We start from the raw sequence: 27,964 nt of genomic DNA, 5'->3' as shown, positions 1-27,964 counted from the left end.
TTTACAGGCAGCCAATTACACAGCAAGGATCGCATAACACAACAATGAAATAAATGACTGATTAATCTGGTTCAGTGATGAGGAGGAATAAATAATGGTCAGGACACTGGGGAGAATACTCAACAATTGTGCCATTTGTACTTATCCATCCAGAATTGGTTTAACATCTCATCTGTAATACAGCAACTCTATGCATCAGTATTCCCCAGCATCAGCCTCAGTTATATGCTCAAGTCTCCAGTATGTGACTTCAAACCACAACCTTCTGACCCAATGCACTGCCCTGCAGCTGGAATGAACACATTAGGGGAGAATTGGGAAGAGAGCTGTACCCCAATAGGTTGTAAAAGTTTACTTATTTGTGCCACAAGTAGACTTACATTAACACTGCAATGAAGCTACTGTGAAAATCCCCTAGTCGCCACACTCCGGCAAGTGTTTGGGTTACACTGAGGGAGAATTTAGCACAGCCAATGCACCGAACCAGCACATCTTTCGGACTATGATTGGCAAATCCATAACAGGAAAGAGGTGACATGCCACAGTGCAGAGCTTAGAGTTCCTCTTCCCTCCCCACCTGAAAAAGCCTGAACCAAAAAACAAATTAAACACAAGGCATAGTGGAAGATTTACTGAAAAAAAGATTTATTCATATTCAACACTAAAATTTGCAAATTACAGCAACCATTTTCAAAATACAGGAACAGCAGGGCAGGGAAAAATTCTCAATACTTGTCCTCGAGGCTGGATGGGAAACCAAGAAAGAAGCAGGCAGCCTAGCACTACAAAAACCAAAAAAAAAGATTGTGGCCACAGGAGCAATGGTAAAAATCAGCCTCTTAATCAAAACAGCTCTATACAACTCAGCGGCCTGTGTATTTACAGATAGCAGTTTGCTACGAAATTTAAAACGTCAAGGAAAACCTTCGGGTACACATTTGCAGGTCACATGGTTCGGGTGCTGCTCACTTTAGTCTGACACTTGTGGAAAAACAGGACTCAAGTTCACTATTAGTGAAATAGAGTATTGCAAGCACAAGAAATGGGAACTTGTCTGGGCAGCTAATCATACATAAAAGTCCTGAAATGAATTTGTTTTTTTTTTTGCTTAAAAATTACAATTTCTCTCTCTCTCCCTCTCCCTACACCACTACAGTTTTCTTTCACCTTGTTTTAACTGGGCAGAGGCTTCAGGTCGGGCAGTCAAATCTTCACGGTTCCTTGACATCTTCAAAATGGCCACGCCTATAGAAATTAAACATTCGACAACATCCAATTAGAATCAGTGTGAACAAATGCACAAACTTGCTCACCATTATACACAACCATTTATTTTCTTTTTTTTTTAAGAAAAAGGCAAAAGGAAAGTACCTCTTGGAGACTTCCTACTGCCCTACAGAGAGCACTTGTCTTCTGGGGTTTCTGCTAACGACTGGCTACAGCTCTAACCTAGAAAAGGAAACCCTTTCTCAGAGTGTAAACAGCCCACCTCTACTGTATCCTTAAGTAGTGATTTACTGTAATCTCCCCATCTGTAATGACAGACAGCATACAGAGTTGTCAACCGATTCATCACACAACATAAAACGGGTCAAGGGCAGTGACTTTACATTTTCTAAAAACATTTTTACCTTCTGGTCAGTCAATATTAATTCTTTACTGGAAAGCTCTCCTTGATGCACACTGCTGCCTTAAGCAAACTAGTTAGTGCTTAATTGCAGCTTCTTCAGTAGCCTCAGTATAATTTTCACTTTAAAGAATGCTTCACTTGCTTACAACTCCGACACACTATCTTTGTGGATAAGCGGAGTTGAGAAATGGCCATTTGGTCCATCAAGCCAGAATTCAAATACATCCTGGATTTCACCACCTCCATCCTGCACCAATTTCTATCTGGACTCTCCTCTCTGAATCACTCACTGATTCCTCCATTTTAACGGAGAAATTCATTTCCCTACAATCCCAACGACACGGAAAGCCTCAACCCCCTTTATCAATACAACTGAACACCAAAGAAACCCATTTTTATTAATTCATTATCGCAGGAACCTTTCTCCGTCCCCTATTATTTAAATATCTGTTGAAACACAGAGTACTGTCAGCATTGGGGAATCTGCAGGAGTTACAGGGTCGACCCCACAGAAGAAAAGTTACAAAGGATAATTCCAGTTTCTCAAATTATTTATAATCAAATTCACCATTACAATTGGAATAGTCTGTGATTCACAATTATGGTCACCTGCATTTATACAGCCCTTTACACAACCTCAGGATATCCCAGTGCACTTCCATCAATGAATAACAGTCACTCTTGTTTGGTAGGGAATGATGCAGTCTACATTCTCCACTAGAGTGGGGTCAAGGCTCTGTTCAGGAGGATAAGGGATTGGTCCAAATCAACTTTTAACATTAATACAAAAGGAAGTGAAGGATTTTAAACGACAACTTGCATTTTTTGGGTTCTTTGTGGTTAAAGACTAGCTTGAGGAAATGTCATACATGAGTGAGTGGATCGAAGCAGACTCGTGCGAGAAGTGACAGAAAAAGGGAGGGGAGAAATTTAAGACTCAGCTTAGAGATGTTCTCATTGATTCGCTAACTCTCTATTTTAACCAAGGTGCTGCAGAAATCCCCAAAAATAGATCAGAGTTTACGATTCATTGACGAGGAGTTTATGATTCATTGATGAATTAGGCTTTTATAAGTGAGTTTTAGTGCTACAACTTCCACTTTCCTGCACCTCTCTGAAGGCTGATCTTTGAGCCGAGTCCCCCACAGTCACTGTGAAGCTGTGCAGAGCTGCAATGATGCCACACGTGCAGCATGCACTAGCTGGGGGGGGGGGGGGGGGGGAGTACACAGAATGGTTACAGTACATGAGGCTAGTTGGTCTTTTGAGTCCACGTCAGCTATCGCAGCTACAGTCTAGCAAGTGCAACTCCCCTGCCCTTTCCCTATAATCCAGTAATCCTGGGTCTACTGTCCAGACCCTTCGTAGTTTAGAATATCTCCAACTCTGCTCAACCTTCTCTCCACTATTGAGAACAAGCATAGCATCTCTAAGCTAGCCACCGGCTCTCACCCTGACCTGTGCTAATGAATCTTCTCTGCACTCTCTCTGAAACCTTCAAACCCTTAAGTGTCCAGAGTTGGACACATTACCCCAGTCAAAGTTGAATCATTGTTTTAATAAGGTTCACCTTAATCCCCTTTCCTTTTGTCAATGCTCCTATTATGATGCACTTCCTCATTGCCCTGCTACCTTCAACGGTTTTTCACATCAGCCCCACATCTCTCTGGGCCGTTTCTTTCGTTAACTCTTTTGTGCAGGGACAAAGTGAGAAAGGAATTGATAGGTTGGGGATCAGCAGCTTTGTGTATTGCAGAGAGAGCAGTATAACCTGGAGAGATACTCCATAGGACAGAGAAGGTCATTGTGGAACTATTATCAGATACAAGAGAGAGCACAGGTAGCCAGGTACAGGCAGGTGCCAGGGAATGTGTCTTTTGGAGGGTGCTGAACAACTGCAAGAGGGTTACCAGGAAGGGTAATGAGGCAGGACTCTGAGCTCATTTCTTAGCTGTAATAGGTGGTGGTCAGGTTGGTAGTTGAATGAGATCAAACAGGTGAAAGCACTTCCACTAGATCAGTTGGACAGAGTGCTGCGCTTGATAGCAACCAGGGCTGTTGAGAAGCAGACACTTATGAGTGGGCCACTGACCTGTGAATATGCACGTTTTTTAATTCATTCGTCAGACATGGGCACCATTAATTAACTGCCCATCCCTAGTTGCTCTTGGAGGGCGGTTGAGAGTCAACCACATTGCTGTGGCTCTGGAGTCACATATAAGCCAGACCAGGTGAGGATGGCAGATTTCCTTCCCTAAAGGACATTAGTGAACCAGATGGGTTTTTCCAACAATCAACAATGGTTTCATGGTCATCAGTAGATTCTTAATTCCAGATATATTTTTTTGATTGAATTCAAATTCCACCATTTGTCGTGGCGGGATTCGAACCAAGGTCCCCAGAACATTAGCTGAGTTTCTGGATTAATAGTCTAGCGATAATACCACTAGGCCATCGCCTCCCCTTATGTGTGCTATAAACACCTGACGAATCACAATGTTCGCATTTACAAGCTGTTTTACTGTTACTTCAAAAGCCTCAGATTTACAGCAACCTTTAGTTGACCCACCATCAGGAAGAAGCTGGCCACAAGCAAAGAATTAATATTGACAATTCCCTTTTCAGTTGTAACCAAAGTCACTGTCATTCAAATCTCTTTTTGTATTTTTAATAACAAAAGCAATTTCATCAGCCATGGCAGGGCAGCATCAGTCAAGAGCTCACTGGACATGGGATGGGAGGGCAAGGAAGGAGGACGGAGGGGCAAAGAACTCGCAAGTCGTACCTCTGTGCTAGGGCCTGTAATGTACTGCACGGAAACAGGAGGCTGCTACAGCTTTTGGTTTGTTTTAAATTTATGTGAAAAGTAAAGTTAATTCTTGAAAATTCCCTTCCATTCCCTGCAGTTAGAAGAAAATTCTGTAACACATCTGCACAGAGACAATTCCAAAAAAAACGTTACGGTGAAGGAAACGAATATTTAAATCCTGTGTTAAACATGATCAGCAAATACAACATGAAATAGCAAGCTTTAAAAAAAGAGATTTATTTTTAAAAAACAGGCAAAAGCATTCAAACATGGAGGTGTGTAGAGAAAGGAGTGTACCTGGCGTGAGTACCTGCAATTCATTCACTGAGATTCCTTGATTTTTAATTTGCTTTCATGGGCGGCTCACAAGACCAGCGCAGTGTGAGATATGGTTCTCAGGTTCACTTAGTCATAAACCCTACACTTCCATCAATCCAAGCTACTGGCTCGAGTTACAGAAAGACTCCATTAGAGTGCAAGGCAGTTTTTAAAAAAAAACAAAAAAAAAAACAAAAAAAATCTACAACATCCGTGACATTAACAGAGATTATTAAAACTAAAAAAAAAAATCTTTCAAATATGCCTTAGATGCAGTCACAGAAACAGGAAAAAAAAACCATTCTCCACCTAGTTAATGAATTCTAAACTTATTCAACTGATAAAACAGTTCACAGCAACCAACCCCATACAGTCCAATCAATTCCCCAAAAATTCACAGTTTTCTTAAAGTTACTTTTAAAACACAAACCCATTCATTGCCATTCACTAGATCCACAAAGGAACAGAAATGAGGACCAGGGTTTCAGTACATTATATATAATATGCAGAGGTAAAGTAAGGTACCTAGTGTCTCCCAGATGCATATTTTGTCTCTTACTCTCAAGACTAGTGTGTCGTCCTCGCTCGGCGTTTTACAAGTATACCTCCGCGTGCTTTTGTTGGTCTCCATCTTCTCTGTTGCAATACTTACACTGCACTGCTAAAGCGAACCAAACAAAAACAAAGGGCAAACCCTAACCGAGGAATGCAAAAGCCACACTTACCTTGGTCTGATCTGAGGTCAAATCAGATCAGTTTTAATTGGACTGAGTGTCACCTTCAGATTTTAGGTCTTCGTCTCTCCCATTGACCTCGCTTTTAGTGGTGTCTACCTCCATGGGATCTGCCCTAGCCTCTGCAATCTCTCTGTCCGTCTGACTGGGTTTCCGACTGCTTTTCATCATTTCATCAGAGTCTCTCCTTTCTGCAACATGACCAGAGAGAAATGTCAACACAGACCGATTGGAGATGTGGGATTGTTCCCCTTGTAAACAAATAAAGGTGAAGTGTAGATGGCAGGAGGCTGGGTAACCAGAGGACGCAGGTTTATGTCATTGGAAAAGAACCAGAGGGAAGAGAATGATTTGTTGTACATCTGTGATCTGGAAGGCGCTGCCTGAAAGCGCAGTGGAAACAGTAACTTTCAAAAGGAAATTGGAAAAATATTTGAAGGGAGGTGTTTGCAAGGCTCGGGGGAAAGGGCAGGGGGAGTGGGGCCGGTAAGAGGCAGCACGGGCATGATGGGCTGAATGGCATCATTCTGTTGCTGTGTCAGTCCGTGATTTCATTCAGCTTTTAGACTACAATTAGTGACCAGGGCTGCCTCACAACAAAGTTACAACATCAGCCTCCTGTTTGAACAACTCTCCTTTCAGAGTACGTTCAGAGCTTTCCTCCAGTTCTGCTAAGGAATGGGTTCTGCAGAGATCAGTTCCCATCAGCAGCAATCCTGCAGTATGCAGTCTTCTTCCTTGGGAAACCCAATAAAGTCCTTGGCCATCATACTCTCATTCTGCCAGGAAGTGTAACTGGGCAGCTTTCAATGGTCTATTTACTGAGTGACTTAGCAAAGTGGCCAAGAAGAATGATTAAGAGATGCAGAGAGAGAGCCCTACATTTAATACTAGACTCAGTCAAAGAGCTTCAGCAGCTGTTGGAAAGGTTCTATATTGCAGCGAGGGCCGACATCTTCAGAAAAATTCACCAAATTCCATGAGGCCTTTCAGGGGTCAATGTTAATTGCGAGAGATTGGTGATCTCACAGCACATTGTTCTTTGATATCGTCTGTTGCATCAAAGAAAATTACAGCACAGGAACAGACCCTTCGGCCCCTCCAAGCCTGTACAGACCATGCTGCCCGACTGAACTAAAACCCCCTACCCTTCCGGGGACCATATCCCTCTATTCCCATCCTATTCATGTGGGCGGCACGGTAGCACAGTGGTTAGCACTGCTGCTTCACAGCTCCAGGGGTTCGATTCCCGGCTTGGGTCACTGTCTGTGTGGAGTTTGCACATTCTCCTCGTGTCTGCGTGGGTTTTCTCCGGGTGCTTCGGTTTCCTCCCACAGTCCAAAGATGTGCAGGTTAGGTTGATTGGCTATGGTAAAAATTGCCCTTAGTGTCCTGAGATGCGTAGATTAGAGGGATTAGTGGGTAAATATGTAGGGATATGGGGGTAGGGCCTGGGTGGGATTGTGGTCGGTGCAGACTCGATGGGCCGAATGGCCTCTTTCTGTACTGTAGGGTTTCTATGGTTCTATGGTTACTTGTCAAGATGCCCCTTAAAAGTCACTACCGTATCCGCTTCCACTACTTCCCCCGGCAACGAGTTCCAGGCACCCACTACTCTCTGTGTAAAAAATCTGCCTCATACACCTCCTTTAAACCTTGCCCCTCGCACTTTAAACCTATGCCCCCTAGTAATTGACTCTTCCACCGTGGGAAAAAGCTTCTGACTATCCACTCTGTCCATGCCTCTCAATCTTGTAGACTTCTATCAGGTCTCCCCTCAACCTCCGTCGCTCCAGTGAGAACAAACCAAGTTTCTCCAACCTCTGCTCATAGCTAATGCCCTCCATACCAGGCAGCATCCTGGTAAATCTTTTCTGTACACTCTCCAAAGCCTTCACATCCTTCTGGTAGTGTGGCGACCAGAATTGAACACTATATTCCAAGTGCAGCCTAACTAAGGTTCGATAAAGCTGCAAGCTATAAATCACCACAGTCAGGTCCCCATTCGCCGGGGTTGGAACTGGGAACCTGCCAGATACATAGAAACAGAGAGAAACTACAGCACAAAACAGGCCCTTCGGCCCCACAAGTTGTGCCGACATATCCCTACCTTCTAGGCCTACCTATAACCCTCCATCCTATTAAGTCATTGGTCACTCGCACACAGCCAGGGCTACTCAGTGAAGCATGCACAAACACTACTGCTTCCGAGTTACTTTGTAAACAATAGCCCCAGCTCTGCAGCAAACACCTCAACATAACAGGCTCCATGTGGAGGGACACAACTCGGGCAAATCATCAAAAAGTTGCTGCCGTCAGGAAACGGAGGTAGTTTTAAACCATCTGTACTTGTGGGTATTAGAAACACAACCTCAGAACACCAGGTTAAAATCCAACGGGTTTATTTGGTAGCACAAGCCACAAGCTTTCGGAGCGCTGCCCCTTCATCAGGTGAGTGGGAGTTCTGTTCACAAACAGGGCATATAAAGACACAAACTCAATTTACAAGATAATGGTTGGAATGCGAGTCTTTACAGGTAATCAAGTCTTAAAGCTACAGACAATGTGATTGGAGAGAGGGTTAAAGAGATGTGCATTGTCTCCAGCCAGGACAGTTAGTGAGATTTTGCAAGCCCACGTGAGAACACCATCCACCAGGTACACGGTACATACTCTTGCAACTCGGCTAACGTTGTCTACCTGATATGCTGCAGGAAAGGATGTCCCGAGGCATGGTACATTGGGGAGACCATGCAGACGCTACGACAACGGATGAATGAACACCGCTCGACAATCACCAGGCAAGAGTGTTCTCTTCCTGTTGGAGAGCACTTCAGCAGTCACGGGCATTCGGCCTCTGATCTTCGGGTAAGCGTTCTCCAAGGCGGCCTTCACGACACACGACAGCGCAGAATCGCTGAGCAGAAACTGATAGCCAAGTTCCGCACACAAGGACGACCTCAACCAGGATCTTGGGTTCATGTCACACTATCTGTAACCCCCACGACTTGCCTGGGCTTGCAAAATCTCACTAACTGTCCTGGCTGGAGACAATACACATCTCTTTAATCTGTGTTTAACCCCCTCTCCACTCACATTGTCTGTACCTTTAAGACTTGATTACCTGTAAAGACTCGCATTCCAACCATTATCTTGTAAATTGAGTTTGTGTCTTTACAGCCCTGTTTGTGAACACAACTCCCACTCACCTGACGAAGGAGCAGCGCTCCAAAAGCTTGTGGCTTTTGCTACCAAATAAACCTGTTGGACTTTAACCTGGTGTTGAGAGACTTCTTACTGTGTTTACCCCAGTCCAACACCGGCATCTCCACATCATTATTAGAAACGAAACAGAGCTAGCTGATCTACATCCTCTCACTGCACAATCTACAAGCTGCACGTTGAGTAAACATGTAGGTGCTGCTTTCTCATCTTCCCGCATCACAGACCCACACCCTGGTGCTTTTCTCCTTCCAGCTTCATCAACTACATATTCAGGGGGCAGTTTCCACACATCTCGACATTGAGATGTGGTGTCACAAAGCCCCATGGTGCCTTGCATCACGGGGATTCTCACTATCCCAGTAAAGTCACTGAAACATTTTCAGGAAAGAAATAGTTTTAAATAATCCATATTTGTATTTGTGGGTATTAGAAATAGCTTTAAGTAAACTTAATTTTGTGTTTGTGTGAAAAAGGGTTGAAGCTTTAGCTAGCTTCATATTAAACAAAGATGTCTGCATGCCAGTGGGCTTTGGTCACTTTAAACAGCGCCTGCATGGTAATTAAAGGTTGTAAGACATGAAAGTAAACAGTTTTTAAAAAACTAGGCTGTTGCTTAGTACGAGTTTTAACAACACCAGGTTAAAGTCCAACAGGTTTATTTGGTAGCAAATGCCTTTTGCTACCAAATAAACCTGTTGGACTTTAACCTGGTGTTGTTAAAACTTTTACTGTGTTTACCCCAGTCCAACGCCGGCATCTCCACATCATGTTGCTTAGTAGCCAGGGCCTCCCTAGGTTAGAAAGAATTTTTGAATTTAGTTTTAAGTCGGATGCAGAAGAAGCTGGACAGGACAAGAGAACTGCAGGGAGCAGACCTCCCAAAATAACAAAAGAAGGTTCAGAAACCAATAAAAATACGTTTCAGAATATTAAAGGAACAAGGAACACAAAGTTGAATGCAGTCCTATTGGATGAAGTTAAAGTTAAAAAGCAGAGCTAGAGAGACAGCTGCAAGACCCAGATTTAAAAGGAGAAGCCAGACATCGGAGGTAAATCAAAAGTTTGGTGACATCTTAATGCAGCCAGTGAAGCAGAAGCATTCTGCTGGCACGGCTGCCTTTGTGTGTGAAAGCTTGAATGTATGTGGCAGAGGAATACCGAAAGGAAATCCTGGAAGTGGATCCTTGGTGAAGGCATTCGAGATGAAGTGTTTGAGTGAAGAGTCTACGGCATTTTCTTCCCAAGAGGGGAGTTTGGAAACTCTCGTGTGGGAGTGACGGGTTCCAGTGAAAACAGCTGGCTGAGTGTAACAAACATCTGGAGGGACTGGATGAGAAATCCACAGAAGTTATATTGGGTAGTTTCTGTCACATGGTTTCACAGTGTGGGGCGTCTGACCACAGTTGACCTATCAACTTAGACGGACTGTGTACTTATCGAGAACATTATACTATATATTTTGTAACTTGTGTTATTCTTAGAATTGTGTACATCTGTGAAGATATAGGTGGGGTGGCGGAATATAGTAAAATGGTCAACCGTTCACATTTAATAAATGTTTTTTGTTATAAAGCTAATTGGCAATCCTGTGACTCTCTCCATCCACATTTCTGAACAGAAATTCAAAGTTAGAGTCTATTGAGCCAGATTTCCATTCTGGGATCTAACTGCCCAGCAATATCAGCTGGGATCTAACACTGCAACAACAACACAGAAACAAACAGCCAAGCAGATCCCACATCTGTTGGGTGTTGGATTGGGGGAAGGCTAACTTTAGTGGGATTTGGCAGAAATTGGCAGCTTTTAATTGGGAGAGGCGGTTTGAGGGTAAATCCACATCTGGCATGTGGGAGTCTTTTAAGGAACAGTTGTTAGGGCTGCAGGACATGCATGTGCCTGTAAAAAAGGATAGGAAGGGTAGGATTCGAGAACCGTGGATAACCAGGGAAATTGAGGGACTGGTCAAAAAGAAGAGAGAGGCGTATGGTAGGTCCAGGCAGCTAAAAACGGAGGGAGCTCTGGAGGAGTACAAAGAAAGTAGGAAAGAACTCAAATGGGGAATTAGAAAGGCAAAAAGGGGTCACGAAATGTCCTTGGCAGACAGGATTAAGGAAAATCCCATGGCATTTTATTCATACGTTAGGAACAAAAGGGTTGTCAGGGAAAAAATCGGACCTCTCGGGGACAAAAGTGGGGAATTATGCTTAGAGCCCAAAGAAGTAGGGGAGATCCTAAATGAATACTTTGCGTCGGTATTCACAAAGGAGAGGGATGTGTTGACTGGGAGTGTTGAACCGTTGGAGAAAATCTCCATTACAAGGGAGGAAGTGTTAGGTTTGTTAGAGAATATAAAGACTGACAAATTCCCAGGGCCTGATGGAATCTATCCAAGGCTGCTCAGGGAGACGAAAGATGAAATCGCTGGGCCTCTGACGCAAATCTTTGTCTCGTCACTGGACACAGGTGAGGTCCCAGAGAATTGGAGGATAGCTAATGTGGTCCCATTATTTAAGAAGGGTAGAAGGATAACCCGGGTAATTATAGGCCGGTGAGCTTGACGTCCATGGTGGGGAAGTTGTTGGAGAAGACTCTTAGAGATAGGATGTATGCGCATTTAGAAAGGAATAAACTCATTAACGATAGTCAGCATGGTTTTGTGAGAGGGAGGTCATGCCTCACTAACCTGGTGGAGTTTTTTGAAGAAGTGACTAGAATGGTTGATGAGGGAAGGGCCGTGGATGTCGTCTATATGGACTTTAGTAAAGCGTTTGACAAAGTCCCTCATGGTAGGCTGGTGCAAAAGGTTGGATCTCATGGGATAAAGGGGGAGGTGGCTAGATGGGTGGAGAACTGGCTTGGTCACAGAAGACAGAGGGTGGTAGTGGAAGGGTCTTTTTCCGGCTGGAGGCCTGTGACTAGTGGTGTTCCGCAGGGCTCTGTATTGAGACCTCTGCTGTTTGTGATTTATATAAACAATCTGGAAGAAGGTGTAACTAGGGTGATCAGTAAGTTTGCGGACGACACAAAATTGGCAGGACTTGCAGATAGTGAGGAGCATTGTCAGAGGCTACAGAAGGATATAGATAGGCTGGAAATTTGGGCAAAGAAATGGCAGATGGAGTTCAATCAGATAAATGCGAAGTGATGCATTTTGGTAGAAATAATGTAGGGAGGAGCTATACGATAAATGGCAGAACCATAAAGGGTGTAGATACGCAGAGGGACCTGGGTGTGCAAGTCCACAGATCCTTGAAGGTGACGAAGAAGGCATATGGCATGCTTGCCTTTATAGGACGGGGCATAGAGTATAAAAGTTGGGGTCTGATGTTGCAGATGTATAGAACGTTGGTTCGGCCGTATTTGGAATACTGCGTCCAGTTCTGGTCGCCACACTACCAGAAGGACGTGGAGGCTTTGGAGAGAGTACAGAGGAGGTTTACCAGGATATTGCCTGGTATGGAGGGGCTTAGTTATGAGGAGAGATTGGGTAAACTGGGGTTGTTCTCCCTGGAAAGACGGAGGATATGGGGAGACTTAATAGAGGTGTATAAAATTATGAAAGGCATAGATAGGGTGAACGGTGGGAAGCTTTTCCCCAGGTCGCTGGTGACGTTCACGAGGGATCATAGGTTCAAGGTGAAGGGGGAGGTTTAACACAGATATCAGAAGGACGTATTTTACACAGAGAGTGGTGGGGGCCTGGAATGCGCTGCCAGGCAAGGTGGTGGAGGCGGACACACTGGGAACATTTAAGACTTATCTAGATAGCCACATGAACGGAGTGGGAATGGAGGGATACAAAAGAATGGTCTAGTTTGGACCAGAGAGCGACACGGGCTTGGAGGGCCGAAGGGCCTGATCCTGTGCTGTATGGTTCTTTGTTTGTTCTTTGTGTCTCTGTACCTTTGTCCTTTGATCTCCTCTCTTTCTCCCTGCTCCTGCTTCTGTGCTTGTGTGACCTGACGTCTCGACTCCGTGATCTGCGCCGTTCTCGACTCCGAGACCTGTGCTTCCTTTCCGATCGGTCCCTGCTCCTCCCAGACCGCTCTCTGCTTCGGCGATCTTCACCCCTTGTTCAAACCAAAATTGCAGCGCATACTTTAAAACGGTACAACACTGAACAGGTCTAACAGAACCAACAAAACTGCTCCAAGAATGGCGCAAGAGCTAATAATCTCAACATGAAACGACACCTTGTATTTATGCAGGAAAATGTCCGAAGTAGTTACACAGGAGCAATTCCCAGCAACGGCTGCCATCGAGCCACATAAGGAGATATACAAATTAAAGTTTAAGTTTATTTTTATTAGTGTCACAAGAAGGCTTACATTAACACTGCAATGAAGTTACTGTGAAAAATCCCCTAGTTGCCACACTCCGGCACCTGTTCAGGTTAAACTGAGGGACAATTTAGCATGGCCAATCCACCTAACCAGTACATCTTTCAGGCTGTGGGAGGAAACCGGAGCACCTGGAGGAAACCCACGCAGACACGGGGATAACATGCAGACTCTGCACAGACAGGTGACCCAAGCCAGGAATCGAACCCGGGTCCCTGGCGCTGTGAGGCAGAGCAGTGCTAACCACTGTGCCCAGGTCCCTGGCACCATGAGGCAGAGCAGTGCTAACCACTGTGGCCAGGTCCCTGGCGCTGTGAGGCAGAGCAGTGCTAACCACTGTGGCCAGGTCCCTGGCGCTGTGAGGCAGAGCAGTGCTAACCACTGTGCCCAGGTCCCTGGCGCCATGAGGCAGAGCAGTGCTAACCACTGTGCCCAGGTCCCTGGCGCTGTGAGGCAGAGCAGTGCTAACCACTGTGCCCAGGTCCCTGGCACCATGAGGCAGAGCAGTGCTAACCACTGTGCCCAGGTCCCTGGCACCATGAGGCAGAGCAGTGCTAACCACTGTGCCCAGGTCCCTGGCACCATGAGGCAGAGCAGTGCTAACCACTGTACTCAGGTCCCTGGCGCTGTGAGGCAGAGCAGTGCTAACCACTGTGCTCAGGTCCCTGGCGCCATGAGGCAGAGCAGTGCTAACCACTGTGCTCAGGTCCCTGGCACCATGAGGCAGAGCAGTGCTAACCACTGTGCCACCGTGAAATTAATGATCACAAGAAACGGGAAATAATAAAGAGGTTAATCATTTTTAAATAAAACTTTCTCTCACAGCATATGAAAGTGCGAATTGGGGGAGATACTATTTAGAAATATATACTATTTAAAATGTTCAACAACCTCAGGAACCTTTGCATTATTTAAAGATCTGGGCCAGGAACTCAAAACTAATCAGAAACCTCCCCAGAAATGCATGTTTATAAAGTGTCAAATGTCTTTTGAGACCAATCTGTTTTTAAGAATTCTACAAATGTAGCTGTAACGATTAGATCAAGGATATTAACTGTCCCAAAATTCCTCAACTCTGCCCCCAGCTCCAGCATCCTCTCTCCCTGACCCTGCTCAGAGGGACTCCATAAAGATAACAGTAAGCACACTGATTGGTTACTGCTCCTGCTTATGAATTCAATGCCCAGAGACATGAGTAGCTGCAACAGCATCCAAGATTGAACAACAGACACTTGCAGCTTGTTTAGGCTCACATGGAGACATTGCAGACTGTGACACATAACCACGTGAATTACCTTCAGGGAGAGGAATAAACAGGTGACAGGATCCCAGTCAGGAGAACGTCAATATGTTAATGCTACAAATAGAATGCAGTCAGAGGGATTAGCTGAGGCGCCCATCATCAATGCATTTGTGGGAAAACCACAAACACTGAAGGAGATGCTATAGAGAGACGATGCTCCTGTGGGTCATTAAGATTGACACAAAGCAGTTGGGCTGAATGGCCAGTTCCTGTCCACTATCATTTTCTATAATTCTAAGCCCTCCACGATGGCTGCTGTTCCATACCTGCTCCGTTTCTTTTCCCGTTCCTTACTGCGTGACCGCTTACGCTCTCGCGACCTGCTTCGCCTCCTGTCGGACGTCCGGCTGGAATGGGAATGCCGGCTCCGTGAATGGCTCCTCCTCCGCCGCGCCTCGCGCTCCCGCTCCTTCTCCTCCTCTTCCCGCCGCCGCTTCTTCTCTCGTTCCTCCCTCTCTCGCTCTCGCTCCAGTTCCCGTTCTTCTCTCTCACGTTTTAATTTGTCATCACGTTCTGGCTCTTCAGTCTTCTTCCGAACCTTCTCCTGGACAGAAATAAAACACTAAATACGCAGAACCACAGACCTGTTTTGGGGCCACTGCTGTTTGTAATATTTATTAATGATCTGGATGAGGGTATAGTTGGGTGGATTAGCAAATTTGCTGATGACACCAAAGTCGGTGGTGTGGTAGACAGTGAGGAAGGGTGTCGTAGTTTGCAGGAAGACTTAGACAGGTTGCAAAGTTGGGCCGAGAGGTGGCGGATGGAGTTTAATGCGGAGAAGTGTGAGGTAATTCACTTTGGTAGGAATAACAGATGTGTTGAGTATAGGGCTAACGGGAGGACTTTGAATAGTGTGGAGGAGCAGAGGGATCTAGGTGTATGTGTGCATAGATCCCTGAAAGTTGGGAATCAAGTAGATAAGGTTGTTAAGAAGGCATATGGTGTCTTGGCGTTTATTGGTAGGGGGATTGAATTTAGGAGTCGTAGCGTTATGTTGCAACTGTACACAACTCTGGTGCGGCCGCACTTGGAGTACTGTGTGCAGTTCTGGTCCCCACATTACAGGAAGGATGTGGAGGCTTTGGAGAGGGTGCAGAGGAGGTTTACCAGGATGTTGCCTGGTATGGAGGGGAGGTCCTATGAGGAGAGGCTGAGGGATTTGGGATTGTTTTCGCTGGAAAGGCGGCGGCTAAGAGGGGATCTTATTGAAACATATAAGATGATTAGAGGTTTAGATAGGGTGGATAGTGATAGCCTTTTTCCTCTGATGGAGAAATCCAGCACGAAGGGGCATGGCTTTAAATTGAGGGGGGGTAGTTATAGAACCGATGTCAGGGGTAGGTTCTTTACCCAGAGGGTGGTGAGGGATTGGAATGCCCTGCCAGCATCAGTAGTAAATGCGCCTAGTTTGGGGGCGTTTAAGAGATCCGTAGATAGGTTCATGGACGAAAAGAAATTGGTTTAGGTTGGAGGGTCACAGTTTTTTTTTAACTGGTCGGTGCAACATCGTGGGCCGAAGGGCCTGTTCTGCGCTGTAATGTTCTATGTTCTATGTTCTAAATTACACTATGTCTCGTTTAATTCACCACTCTTCAGGAACTGAAGCAGTCCATAGGCAACAAGACCTGAACAATACCCAGGCTTGGGCTGACAAGTGGTAAGTAATATTCGCACCACACAAGTGCCAGACAATAACCACCTCCAGCAAGAAAGGATTTAACCATCGCCCATTGATATTCAGTGGCATTACCATCACCAAATCCCCCACTATCAACATTCTGGGGGTTACCATTGATCAGAAACTAAACAGGACCAGCCATATAAATACTGTGGCTACAAGAGCAGGTCAAAGGCTGGGAACACTGCAGCGAGCAACTCACCTCCTGACTCTCCAAAGCCTGTCCACCATCTACAAGGCACAAGTCAGGAGTGTGATGGAATACTCTCCACTTGCCTGGATAAGTGCAGCTCCAACACCATCCAGGACAAAGCAGTCCCGTTTGATTGACACCCCTTCCACCACCTTAAACATTCACTCCCTCCACCACTGACGCACAGTGACAGCCGTGTGTACCATCGACAAGATGCTCTGCAGGAAGTCACCGAGGCTCCTTAGGCGGCATCTTCCAAACATATGACCTCTATCACCTAGAAAGTCACGGGCAACAGACACATGGGAACACCACCACCTGCAAGTTCCACTTCAAGTCACTCACCATCCTGGAAATATATCGCTATTCCTTCACTGTCACTAGGTCAGAAGAAGAAAAAGCTCAAGAAGCCGGACACAATCCAGGACAGCACAGCCACTTGATTAGCACTCCATCCACAATAAACATTCACCCCTCACAGTGGCAGCAGTGTCTGTACCATCTACAAGGTACACTGCTGTAATTTCACAAACTGCAGCACCTGCCCAGCCCATTACCTCCAACAGAAAGCGGAGAGCAGCAGATGCAGAAGAACACCGCCACCTGGCAGACCCCATCCAAGCCATAGACCATCCTGCTTTGCAACTACATCACTGTCCCCTCACTATCACTAGATCAAAATCCTGGATTGCTCCCCCCAACTGCAATGGCTCAAAGGGATAATTCACCACCACCTTCGCTAGGATAAGGATGGGGATTAAATGCCAGCTTTGCCAACAAGACCTGGACCCAATGAATTAATCCAAAACACACTAAGCATGCTGGCCAGCAAAATAACCTATCGATTCTTTTAACACCAGAATTAGATCACCTCTTGTATTTGACAGAAATACAAGTCTAATCTCTGCAACCTGCCCTCATAACTAAGTCATTCTAGCCCTGCATCTCCCCCAAGACCAGTCTTCCCCTTCCTGAGCTTCAGTGCCCAGAACGGAACAGTTACTCCAAATGGGGTCTAACCTGAGCTATGGCAGCTCCGCACTAACCTTCAGCTCCTCCACTGTTGCTTTGATCTTTGCGTAACCCATGTGTTGCTTCCCCATTAAGTGATCATCAACTCTGGACTGTGCATCTCCCACGATAAGGAATGCACCACATACTTCGCACACCTCCATCTGCTTCTCCTGGGCCGCAAAGCTCTCGATGGTCTGCAAGATCATTTAAAAGAAACATATAGATAGATATTTCTAACTACACGGCATAATAAACAACAGCAAAGCCCAGCCAGACTCACCGAACTGGCGGATCGCAGCTGCTCTCGCTCATCTTTCAATTGTTCCACAAGTTTCATCATACCCTGGGCCTCTTCCACCTTCCCCTCAGAACCCAGTTCCTCAATCTGAGAAAACAAAATATAAATTACAATTTTTAACACATTTCATGTCCCCAGAATGTCACAAAGCCTCACAGCCAATGAAACACTTTGAAGTGTAGTCATCGTCTTGGGAAACCCAACAGTTAAATTGTGCACAGCAAGCTCCCACAAACAGCAATGCGATCATGACCCGATAATCTGTTAGAATAGAATAGAATTCTAGTCCAGAAGGAGACCATTCGGCCCATCAGGTCGGCATCAACCACAATCCCACCCAGGCCCTATCCCCATAACCCCATGTATTTACCCTAGCCAGTCCCCCCTGACACTAAGGGGTAATTTAGCATGGCCAATCCACCTAACCCGCACATCTTTGGGCTGTGGGAGGAAACCAGAGCACCCGGAGGAAACCCACGCAAACACGGGGAGAACTTGCAAATTCTACACAGACAGTAACCCAAGCTGGGAACCGAACCCAGGTCCCTGGCACAGAGGCAGCAGTGCTAACCACTGTGCCACCATGCTCTGTGATGTTGACTAAGGGATAAGTTTGAGTCAGGTGACTGGGGAGAAATCACTGCTCCTCTTCAAAATAGTGACATGGATCTTTTCATCTACCTGAGGGAGCAGGCAGGACCACAGCTTAACATCGGATCTGGAAGACAGCATCTCTGATAGTGCAGTGCTCTCTCAGTACCAACTGGAGTGTCAGCCTGAATTTATGTACTCAAATCTCTAGAGTGGCTCATTTTACCCACTGATTCACAGTTAAAGCAGCGAGGCTGCCCTCTCTCTATCTGCAGAGACCCACAATGTGAGGTGGAGGGTCCTGAAAATAACCTGCCTTGCATAGAGACACTCACCACTTCTGCAATGATGCAATAACACACCTAAACTGATGATGAAACCTCCCCAGGCCAGTCTTATATCGACCACATTAAATTCCCGGTTTTCTTAATCTTTATGATCTTGATGCTTCTTCATACAAAGCACCTTCCAATCAGCCCCAAGCTCTCTCCCTTTACTCAGTGTGAAGTTTCAGGACCTGTATGGCACCAGTGATTGGCAAATATCAGAGCCAGTGATCCTGAGGCGGCCCAGATAAGAACGTTTATTACAACCGGAAGTTCTCAAAGCACTCCCTTGGCAAAGTTCAAGCAGACACGTCCTCAGCTTTTACCTGTTCCAGAAGTTCTTCAATCTTCTCTGTTAGAACCTGGCCTTTCTCTTCATTCTTACTCACAGGCCCTCCGGTCTGTAGGGGGCAAACAAACTCCACATTACACACACTCCCAGAACAAACACTCCCTTGAGCCTCAAGTACACACCTTTCCCTCCCCTGGTAATGCACACCCCTTCCCCCAAACCGCAAATGCACAATTGCTCCTGCCCTTCCCAGACTCCAAATTTACACCCACCCTTCCCCCAGATCCTAAATGTTCCCCCCCCCCCTTCTATTACACACTCAGCCCCTTCTCCTCCAGGCCATCTTACACACTTGTCCCTACCTACAGAAACACATCCTCCTCACTGTCCATTACACACCCACTCTTTTCCACAACCAACCCCCATTATACACCACCCCCCCTCAATCGCACTGTTCACTTTGAAGAAACCACCCACATTACACACTCTCCCAGCAAGCGTCCTTCACCACGGTCCTGTACAGTCGAGCGGAGTTTAAGGGTGGGATTTGGGAAGGTTCAGCTGTGGTTTTCAGTGAATCAATGCCCAGCCCTGGCACTCACCGCCGTTCCCGTTGTTGTGTTCTGGGACAGTGCCAGCCGAGCGTGACCCCGCCGAATCCGCCGCTCCACATCGGCCATCAGGTTTTGCAGGTAACGCAGGAAATCTTTCTCGTAGCCCACCTTCATAAAGCGAGAGCTCTTCTCATAACTGTGCGAGGAAATGGAAACGGTAACGCGTTGCTGTACAACACTGGGAGAGATCACAAAAACCCGCAAAATAAGAAACTTACTATTTCCGCAGGTTGTCATCGTGAATCTTTTCGCAGGGACCTAAAGCAGAAAAAACAAAAATCAGCATCTCAGATGGTGCGTGTGCCATGAATGAGCAGCAGCCATTTCAGCCCAAGCCCCACAATAGGTCACTCAGCAAAACGCCCATCAAGTCCATCCTGTGGCTCCATGTACACTGTCCGTATGTACACTTCTCCATGTACACTGTCCGTATGTACACTTCTCCATGTACACTCCCAGACAAAGATTGCATCTTAAAACCTTGATTCCTTAAAAGTGTAAGCTGAGGTGGAGAATGTCATAAAGGGTGGATAGCAATTTGATTTTCTGGAGTTTCAGTGTAAGGAAACAATAATAAATTCATGCAAAACATCTGTTTCAGTCAGTTAGAGATTGTGTGCAGTCAGAGAGAATGCGAAGTGTAGATTGGCCAGAAAAATGACACGGATAAAAAGTACATTTATAAGCAGACCCAAGGTATTGGGGCTGTTCCTACTGGAGCAGAGGTGGTGGAGAGGAGATTTCATCATCAAGTTTTTTTAAACATAAACCTACCTCTCTGACCAAACTCTTGGTCACCTGTCCTTTATCTTTACGTAGCAGTGTCAGATTTTATTTGCTCCTGTGAGACACCCCGGAATATTTTATTAAAGACAAGCTGTGTTTAAAAGACCAGCTGGTTAGAGTCAGTAATGAAGAACCAAATGAGGAGAAAGACTGAACAATTTCTTTACAGGGTTTATATGCTTTGACCTAGTGTGCATGTGAGGCAGAGTCCACTTTTAAGGGTAGTGGTGCAAAGACAATTGAAGCAAGGGGATTAGAAGATGCTGCAGGGGGATTAGTTCTGAATCAATTGAGCAAAGACTTGCCACAGGTTCAATGGTCCTTTCTTGTGCTGTGATGCTCTATGGTCCTCAAGTGATTTGAGTCTAGGCTCTGCACACATGGTGATACCTCCCAATCTTTTTGAATGAAACAAGGAGCCACAATACTGCAATTCTGTCCTATACTAAATTTTCATCTAGAAGCTATGTTACCTGCACATACCAGACATAAATATCAACCAACAGCAACTTCACAGATCATAGAATCCCTACAGTGCAGAATAAGGCCATTCTGTCCATCAAGTCTACACCAACCACAATCCCACCCAGGCCCTATTCCCATAACCCCACATATTTAACCCTGCTAATCCCCTGACACCAAGGTCAATTTAGCATGGCTGAACAACCCAACCCACATTTCTTTTGACTGTAGGAGGAAACCAGGGCACCCGAAGGAAACCCATGCAGACCTGGGAAGAACATGCAAACTCCACACATACAGTGACCCGAGGCTGGAATTCAACCTGGGTCCCTGGCACTGTGAAGCAGCAGTGCTAACCAATGTGCCGTGCAGAGAATGAAACCACTGAACTCTGTTCCTCTCATACAGCATGTCATGACTTGTAATACTGAGACCAAATCTGCTTAATTAAATGAGCAACTGATCACCGACTCCACAAACCCCATGCACTTCAATGCTGACCAGTACAGCGGGGCCACATTCTCCACATGCAGGAAGTTCTCTAGAAATCATAGAAACCCTACAGTACAAAAAGAGACCATTCGGCCTATCGAGTCTGCACAATCCCACCCAGGCCCTACCCCCATATCCCTACATATTTACCCACTAAACCCTCTAACCTACACAACCTAACCACACTAAGGGGCAATTTTTAGCATGGCCAATCAACCTAACCCGCACATCTTTGGACTGTGGGAGGAAACCAGAGCACCTGGAGGAAACCCAGGCAGACACGGGGAGAATGTGCAAACTCCACACAGACAGTGACCCAAGCCAGGAATCGAATCTAGGTCCCTGGAGCTGTGAAGCAGCAGTGCTAACCACTGTGCTGCTGTGCCGCCCTACTCTCTGTCTGGAATCTTCACACTCCTCTGGGTGCGGGTGCACCAAGCACACTACTTTCCTCACTGATCTGTTGTCACACCTACGACTTTAGTTATTGTTTGTAGGTTGCCATTACTGTACTGTGTGCAACAAATAACAAAACTAAATCAAGAGCACAAGCAGTCAGGTTCTCAACAGTGGCTTGGTCAATATTTATCCTTCAACCAACAATAGCAAGGAGATTATCTAACCATTTTCACATCATTGTTCATTGGATCGTGCTGTGCACAAACTGGCCGCCATCTTTCCTAAATTACAATAGTGACTACATTTCAGAAGTACTTGATTGGCTCTTTGGGATGCCCGAGAACGTGGTATACACTATATATAAATGCAAGTGTTTTCCTCTATGACAGACAAACTATGACCCAAGAGGATTGGCATTAAACTTGGAATAATCTGGGAAATGGGACCAGTTACATTATTTCTGGGAATTATTGGAGACTATTTCTGCTCCAGCCCGGTTATTAATTGGATTGTACAGTTGTTTAGCCAGTAATTTCCAAGTGCATGTTTTCAAACTCTTCCTGTGCTATCACTGGTTATTGGTCAGACCTCAATAACCAGCTTCATAACTGGGTTTAGTTAAAGAGACAACTACAGTCTGAAATAACAGGTCGCATTATTTCAACTAAATAAGCAACAGTCCATCTTTCACAGTTACAGGAAGCTTTCTGGCAGGCCAGCCAACGTACCTAGTCTCTTACCAATTCAGCATGATCTGTTGTATGCCACCCCACCTGAAATTTTTACAGCAATACCCACCTGCCACCACGCCCTTTGGTCAGATGACATAATGCCAACTCCTGCTCCAAACATACGAGAGAGGATGGCCACCAAGAAGGGATGCGACAGGTGGACGATGCTGCCAGTTTTGAAAAGATGGGTGCAAAGACAAAAGTCACAGCGAGAGAGAACCAGAGCTCCTCATCACCACAGCTAAACTCTATCCTGCTGCAGCCCAAAGCAGAGTAAAATAGCTTAGGCTCACAGGACACAGTCCATTTTGCACAACTCCCAGTACTTTTTGAAGTTCAACATCCTTCATTCTCCCAGAGAGATTACTTTGCACAGATTGAGATCATTTTGAGTAACAAGCCCTGCTTCAGAAAGGGCTAATTCCTTATGGGATCTAGTTACACTCTTGATGCTTGAGCCTACGATACAGGGCAGCACACCCAGTGCAACACTGAAGAGGTGCTTTGAGGAGAAATGTTAAACTTTGAGTGAATGCCAAAGATCTGACAGTCACTATTCAAAGATGATTAGGGCATCTTATTTATCTTACAACCAACATCACTAAAATAGATACTCGGGTCATTTATCACACAGCTGGCTGTGGGGTCTTGCTGTGCACAATTGGCTGAGTGTGATTCAAACGCATTTCATTGGTTGTGAAAGATGCTCAAATACAAATCTCTATTTCTTGTGCCCAGTGATGAAACAGCAAACTCTCTGCAGTTTACAATGCCTGACTTCTTTAATGCGGACCTTTCACAACCTCCTTTGGATTAATACGGTTAGTTTGATACCAGAGCATGGTTTAGCCTTCAGCTACAGAACAAATTAACACAAATGATGCAGCTTATACTTGTATAGTTGATGACACCAATGTAGTGGGTCGGACGTCAAACAGTAACGAGACAGAGAATTTGGTGAACTGGTGCGATGACAATAATCTCTCCCTCAATATCAGCAATATGATGAGACAGTCATCAACTTCAGGAAGAGTAGTAGAGAACATGCCCCTGTCTACATCAATATGGATGAAGTGGAAATGGTGGAGAGCTTCAGGTTTCTAGGTGTCCAGGTCACCAACAACCTGTCCTGGTCCCTCCACAATGACACTATAGTTAAGAAAGCCCCACCAACACCTCTACTTTTTTTTTTGATTTGATTTGTCAAATGTATGAGTATACAATGAAAGGTATTGTTTCTTGCATGCTATACAAAGCATACCATTCATAGAGAAGGAAAGGAGAGAGTGCAGAATCCAGTGTTACAGCCATAGCTAGGTGTAGAGAAAGATCAACTTAATGCTGCACTAATATATGTGACAATAATAAATCAAATCAAAATTTACAATAATGAACATTCCAAGACACTGCAGAAGCTTTAGAAAACAAAATATAACATCGAGCTGCATAGGGAGATAATAGATGAACAAAAGCTTCGTCACAGATGTAGGACTGAAGGAGAGTAGGTGAAGTGAGGGAGGGAATTCCAGAGCTTGGGCTCAAAGCAACTGAAGCACAGCCCGCAAAAGTGGAGCGATTAATAACAGATGTACAAGAAGCAGGAGGTGGAGGGCAGATATCTGAGGGTTGTAGGGCTGGGGGAGGAGATTAGAGAAATAGGATGGGGAAAGGCTATAAAGGGATTTAAAAATAAGATATTTAACATTGAAACAAAATGTTGCCAATGGAGGGTAAAGCATAGGGGTGATAGGTGAACAGAACCTGGTGTAGCACAACTCTTATAATCAATCTCCAGCAGCAGGGGACAGAGAATGGTAATGGCTGGCACACTGATCTATTCATACTGCAACACAGCACATGTCTCAGCTCTGCACAGACATATCCTATTAATTTCTACCATAACACCTGACATCTATGTCTAAAGGAAGCAGCCATGTTCACAAGAATGTAATTACAGCAGGTCATCGGAAATTTCCATGCCAAACATGCAGAATAAGTTCCAGTGGAAATGAAAATAAGATTGGAACCTGGGACTATAAACCGGGACTGAATCTGCAGCTGCTGGTGTAACTATCCCAGCCTCTAACTCAGCTTCTCCTGACATTTCCACTCTCACAATTCCCCAAATGCTTAACTCTTCTTTCTGAAACCTTACACAAACTCCTGATAATTATTGAATCAAATCTCGCAACCATTTCATTCATGGAAGTGAAGTTGATGTTTAATCCTTTGTATATGCTGACAGAATGGACACAGAAATGTCATACATGGCCAGAGAGGAAGCCTCCCCACTTCCTCAGAAATCACAATATTGAGCCACAGGTTTTGAACATCTGCTGCTCGATTATCTCCACTTTTCAGGTCATCAATCCATTCGCCTTCAGCACCAACTACATCAATACATTAATAGCTGTCCAGCCACAGCAGCAGTTATGAGTCAGAGAGTACATATACTCAACATTCTTTTTATAAACTCTCTCTTGAAGGGGCTGATTCTAACTGGTTTCAGTTCTTCACTCAATCATTCCCATCTCTCTCTCTTTCGGAGGTACAGACCCATAGACACTGGCAACTCCTCACCATCTCCCACTAAATGCCCATCCACCATAGGTTACAGCAGACACACACCAATTAGGAATCACAGGATAACCAGCAGGGACAAAGAGAAGGGTTGCCCCTGCTTTAACTACAGGGGCAGGTCCCCATTGCAGCACCACCACTAACCCCTCACCAAGTTCCTGGTTACTTTTAAATGATGGACCAGTCACACATGTTCATTCCTTCAATGTAACTATAAGACATTGAAGATTGAGAAATAGTTACTAAAAAAACAAAGCTTTCTTACCCAGATCAGAGCGCGTATTGGTGAACAACTCGGCCGGACAGAATCCACACAAAAAATATTTACATACCTGGAAAGACAAGACACATTTCAGTGACAGATTCTTGGTTCCACATTCATCAACTATTCCCCATCCCAAAATTATTGCAAGTAAAGCAGTCCCATCAATTTATTCGCCACTCCACAATCAGAAATTTAAATGTCCAGAATAGAAAAATCTTCCAATACTGCTTTCTAGCCAACCAGCTCTCTGTAGTCCCGGGTGACCAAGGCTGTGCTCCAGACTAACTCATTTCAATTTCTCAGTCTAATCCTGATGGAAATGACATTTATCGATTCCAGGAAACACAAACCTGGAGCAGGAAAATGCTAGACCATGGAAGTCACTAGTCAAAAATGCATACACAGCTGCTAGGTGCAGTGCTGGAGGTTATTTGCCACACCACAAAGCTTAGTGCTTCCAGGACAGGGTGAAAATAATTAAAATTACCCCCCCCCCATTATTCACCTCCCAAAGAGCTTATGACATATCTGAAAACACAGGCAACATAAGGCAAAGGGAGCAGGCAGCTAATTTCTCAAGGCCTAATATTAGATCATTTCTACAATCCTCCTAAACCAGCTGCAAGTTCCCCTCTAACTCTTATGCCATCTGACTTGGAATTGTACTATTGTTCCTGAATCATCACTTGGTTAAAAGTATAGTAACACCCTCCCTAACAGTACCAAAGTAAAACCTTCACCACACAGGCTGCAGCAGATCAAGGTGGTGACTCACCACAGCCTTAATGACGATTAGGGATTGGCAATAAATGGCTTTACCAGTGACGCCCACGTTCCGTGAATAAATAAATTGAAGCCATACAATCAACCATCCTTTCAAATTGCTCAAAAGCCTCAATTAACAAGCGACATGTCATAACAACAGGATATTCAGTTTCACAAAATTACACTAACATCCTCCACCCACACCCAGTTCCTGACTTGCTGCCACATTGAGATTAAGGTCAGCAGCGTAAAGAGAAAGAATCTGCAAGTACATTGATAGGCTATGTGCAAACGCACTTTATTGCTCAATCACAGCATCTGTCTCAGTTACCAAGCTAAAGGAACAAAAGCAGGGAACCAAATACTTTAAAAGCAAAACCTAGTCACAATGCTGCCAGTGTGAAAGTGAAATACTTAACATCCAGACTATTAGTGATCTTTAAAATTTGCTGCTGGCACTATTGTGTCTTTGGGATTTATTTACTAGAATAATTTGAAATACTAAAATGTTAAGTGAGTTTTGCTAATAAATCCATGACATCTCTCAGTTCCTATCACACATGTTCCTGCTCCATCTCCCCAACACAGCAGGTGAGACAGGCCAGTGGTGTGCCTGCTATGTGGGGTGGCTTGCTTCCACCTCAATGGATCTGTGCCAACATTCACTTTCATTGTGCCCTGGGTTTCATGACAGCCTTTGACTTGTGCACATGTTAGATGCCTTGGTTTAAGTTTCAAGACAGGCCACTGACATTGAAAGATAAATCACAAACCGTGCTCCCCGTGCCCAACACTGTTCCCCCTGATGTGATGAGGCATCACTGGAAGCACGGTTTAAACAAGTGAAAATTGACAACACGCCAGCCCCAAATTTTGTATTTTAGAATTTTTACTAAATTCACTTACGATTTCTCTGTGCAATTAGAAAGTAACAAAATCATTCATATCCCTTAGAAATTCACATTCGGAACTGAAACTGGAAGTTTCTGAATCCAGAGAGATTAATTTTATGAATGAGTGAGTGCATTCTCTAGCAGGAAGTTTATTTTGCTCAAATTCCCAATGGAGCTTGCTGAATACAAAACTGTCTGAGTTCCATGGCTGGAAGCTAATCAATGATTAACTGCTCACAAGGACCCGAGCAGCCAATAAAACAGAGTGCTCCTAGTGAGATGCAGTTAAAGGAAGCAGCGTCCTGCTCTGGTGTGATTGTTAAACTGGAGGGCACTCTGCACACTGGTATTCGGGCTGGATTCCTACAGAGTGGAACCGGCCACCTCTGACCCGGGGAAAGAGCCATTGTGCTGGGCAAGAGGGGGACAGGATGGCGGGGCCACGACAGGACAGGAGGCGGAGGATTCCCTGGTGCAGACATCAATGTGGGGCCTTCCTTCTAGCGGGAGTCACTCTGTCCGCCTCCCCGAAGCCCTCCTGCTGAAGGCCGGGGCTCCGCTGGGCCGCAGGGCTCGGAGTCCGATAGCCCAGCGGGATGTCAGTCAGCGGCCCCCGCCCCTCCCCGAGCGGGCTCCAGGCCCCGGAACTCACGCTCTCATCGTCCCAGCGGACATTCTGCCGCTTCTCGTCCGGGGCCAGGTTTCGGTCCCGGCCCATCAGCTCATCGAGCAGCTGCGCGTTCGACAGCATCTTCACCGCGGGCCCGCGCTGCACAAAATGGCGCCGGCGGCCAGCCCCGCTCCCACAATGCAGGGCGGCACTGTCCCACAATGCAGCGCGGTGTGCTGGCTCCCACAATGCAGCGCGGCACTGTCCCACAATGCACCGCAACAGGAAGCGGCGGCACAGGAAGGGTCAGAGTGTTTTATTTAACAATCTGTTAAATAATGATTAATAATTTACCCCTCATCCGTTGCCTTTAGTAATTTACACCCTCCCCAATAATGCACTCCCTCACCCTCAGTAATGGATCTCCTCTGTTATGATCCTTGGGAAGACGCCCAAGTTGTTGGTAGGGTCCAGTTCAGAAGCAATAATGTGTTGTTTAAAGTGTGATGGACTGGGGTGGACAGAATAAACAGCCTCACAACACCCACTTGTATAAAGTAGATAAGGTTTGAGATTCAGGACACTTGCTCAGTGAAGAAAGCCAAAAGTGTGT

At 45.4% G+C, this 27,964-nt stretch overlaps 1 protein-coding gene across 4 annotated transcripts; it reads right to left on the bottom strand.

Annotated features, from left to right (window-relative positions):
* Positions 1–623: 623 nt before the first annotated feature.
* luc7l3 (LUC7-like 3 pre-mRNA splicing factor) lies at positions 624–27,549 on the bottom strand. Of its 4 annotated transcripts, none has more exons than XR_013499210.1 (12): positions 27,394–27,549; positions 25,084–25,150; positions 19,587–19,626; positions 19,357–19,504; positions 18,789–18,863; positions 17,528–17,632; positions 17,280–17,441; positions 14,626–14,903; positions 12,620–12,786; positions 5,483–5,682; positions 1,168–1,245; positions 624–782 (listed from the first exon to the last, which is right to left on the bottom strand). XR_013499210.1 is itself a non-coding variant. In XM_078225874.1 (11 exons), exons 1-10 carry the CDS (start codon positions 27,490–27,492, stop codon positions 5,516–5,518), a joined length of 1,308 nt encoding a protein of 435 aa, XP_078082000.1. In that variant the 5' UTR covers positions 27,493–27,549; the 3' UTR covers positions 624–1,245; positions 5,483–5,515. The 4 variants fall into 4 exon arrangements, 2 of the variants coding, with proteins under 2 accessions (XP_078082000.1, XP_078082001.1); XR_013499211.1 differs by having other exon boundaries at positions 14,626–14,900; positions 27,394–27,545; XM_078225874.1 differs by having other exon boundaries at positions 624–1,245.
* Between the last annotated feature and the right edge of the window lie 415 nt (positions 27,550–27,964).

This window comes from Mustelus asterias, chromosome 12, assembly GCF_964213995.1.
Source record: "Mustelus asterias chromosome 12, sMusAst1.hap1.1, whole genome shotgun sequence".
Classification (NCBI taxonomy): Eukaryota; Metazoa; Chordata; class Chondrichthyes; order Carcharhiniformes; family Triakidae; genus Mustelus; species Mustelus asterias.
The sequence above is the reverse complement of the archived record's forward strand: the minus strand, read 5'-3'. Positions and strand labels throughout refer to the sequence as shown.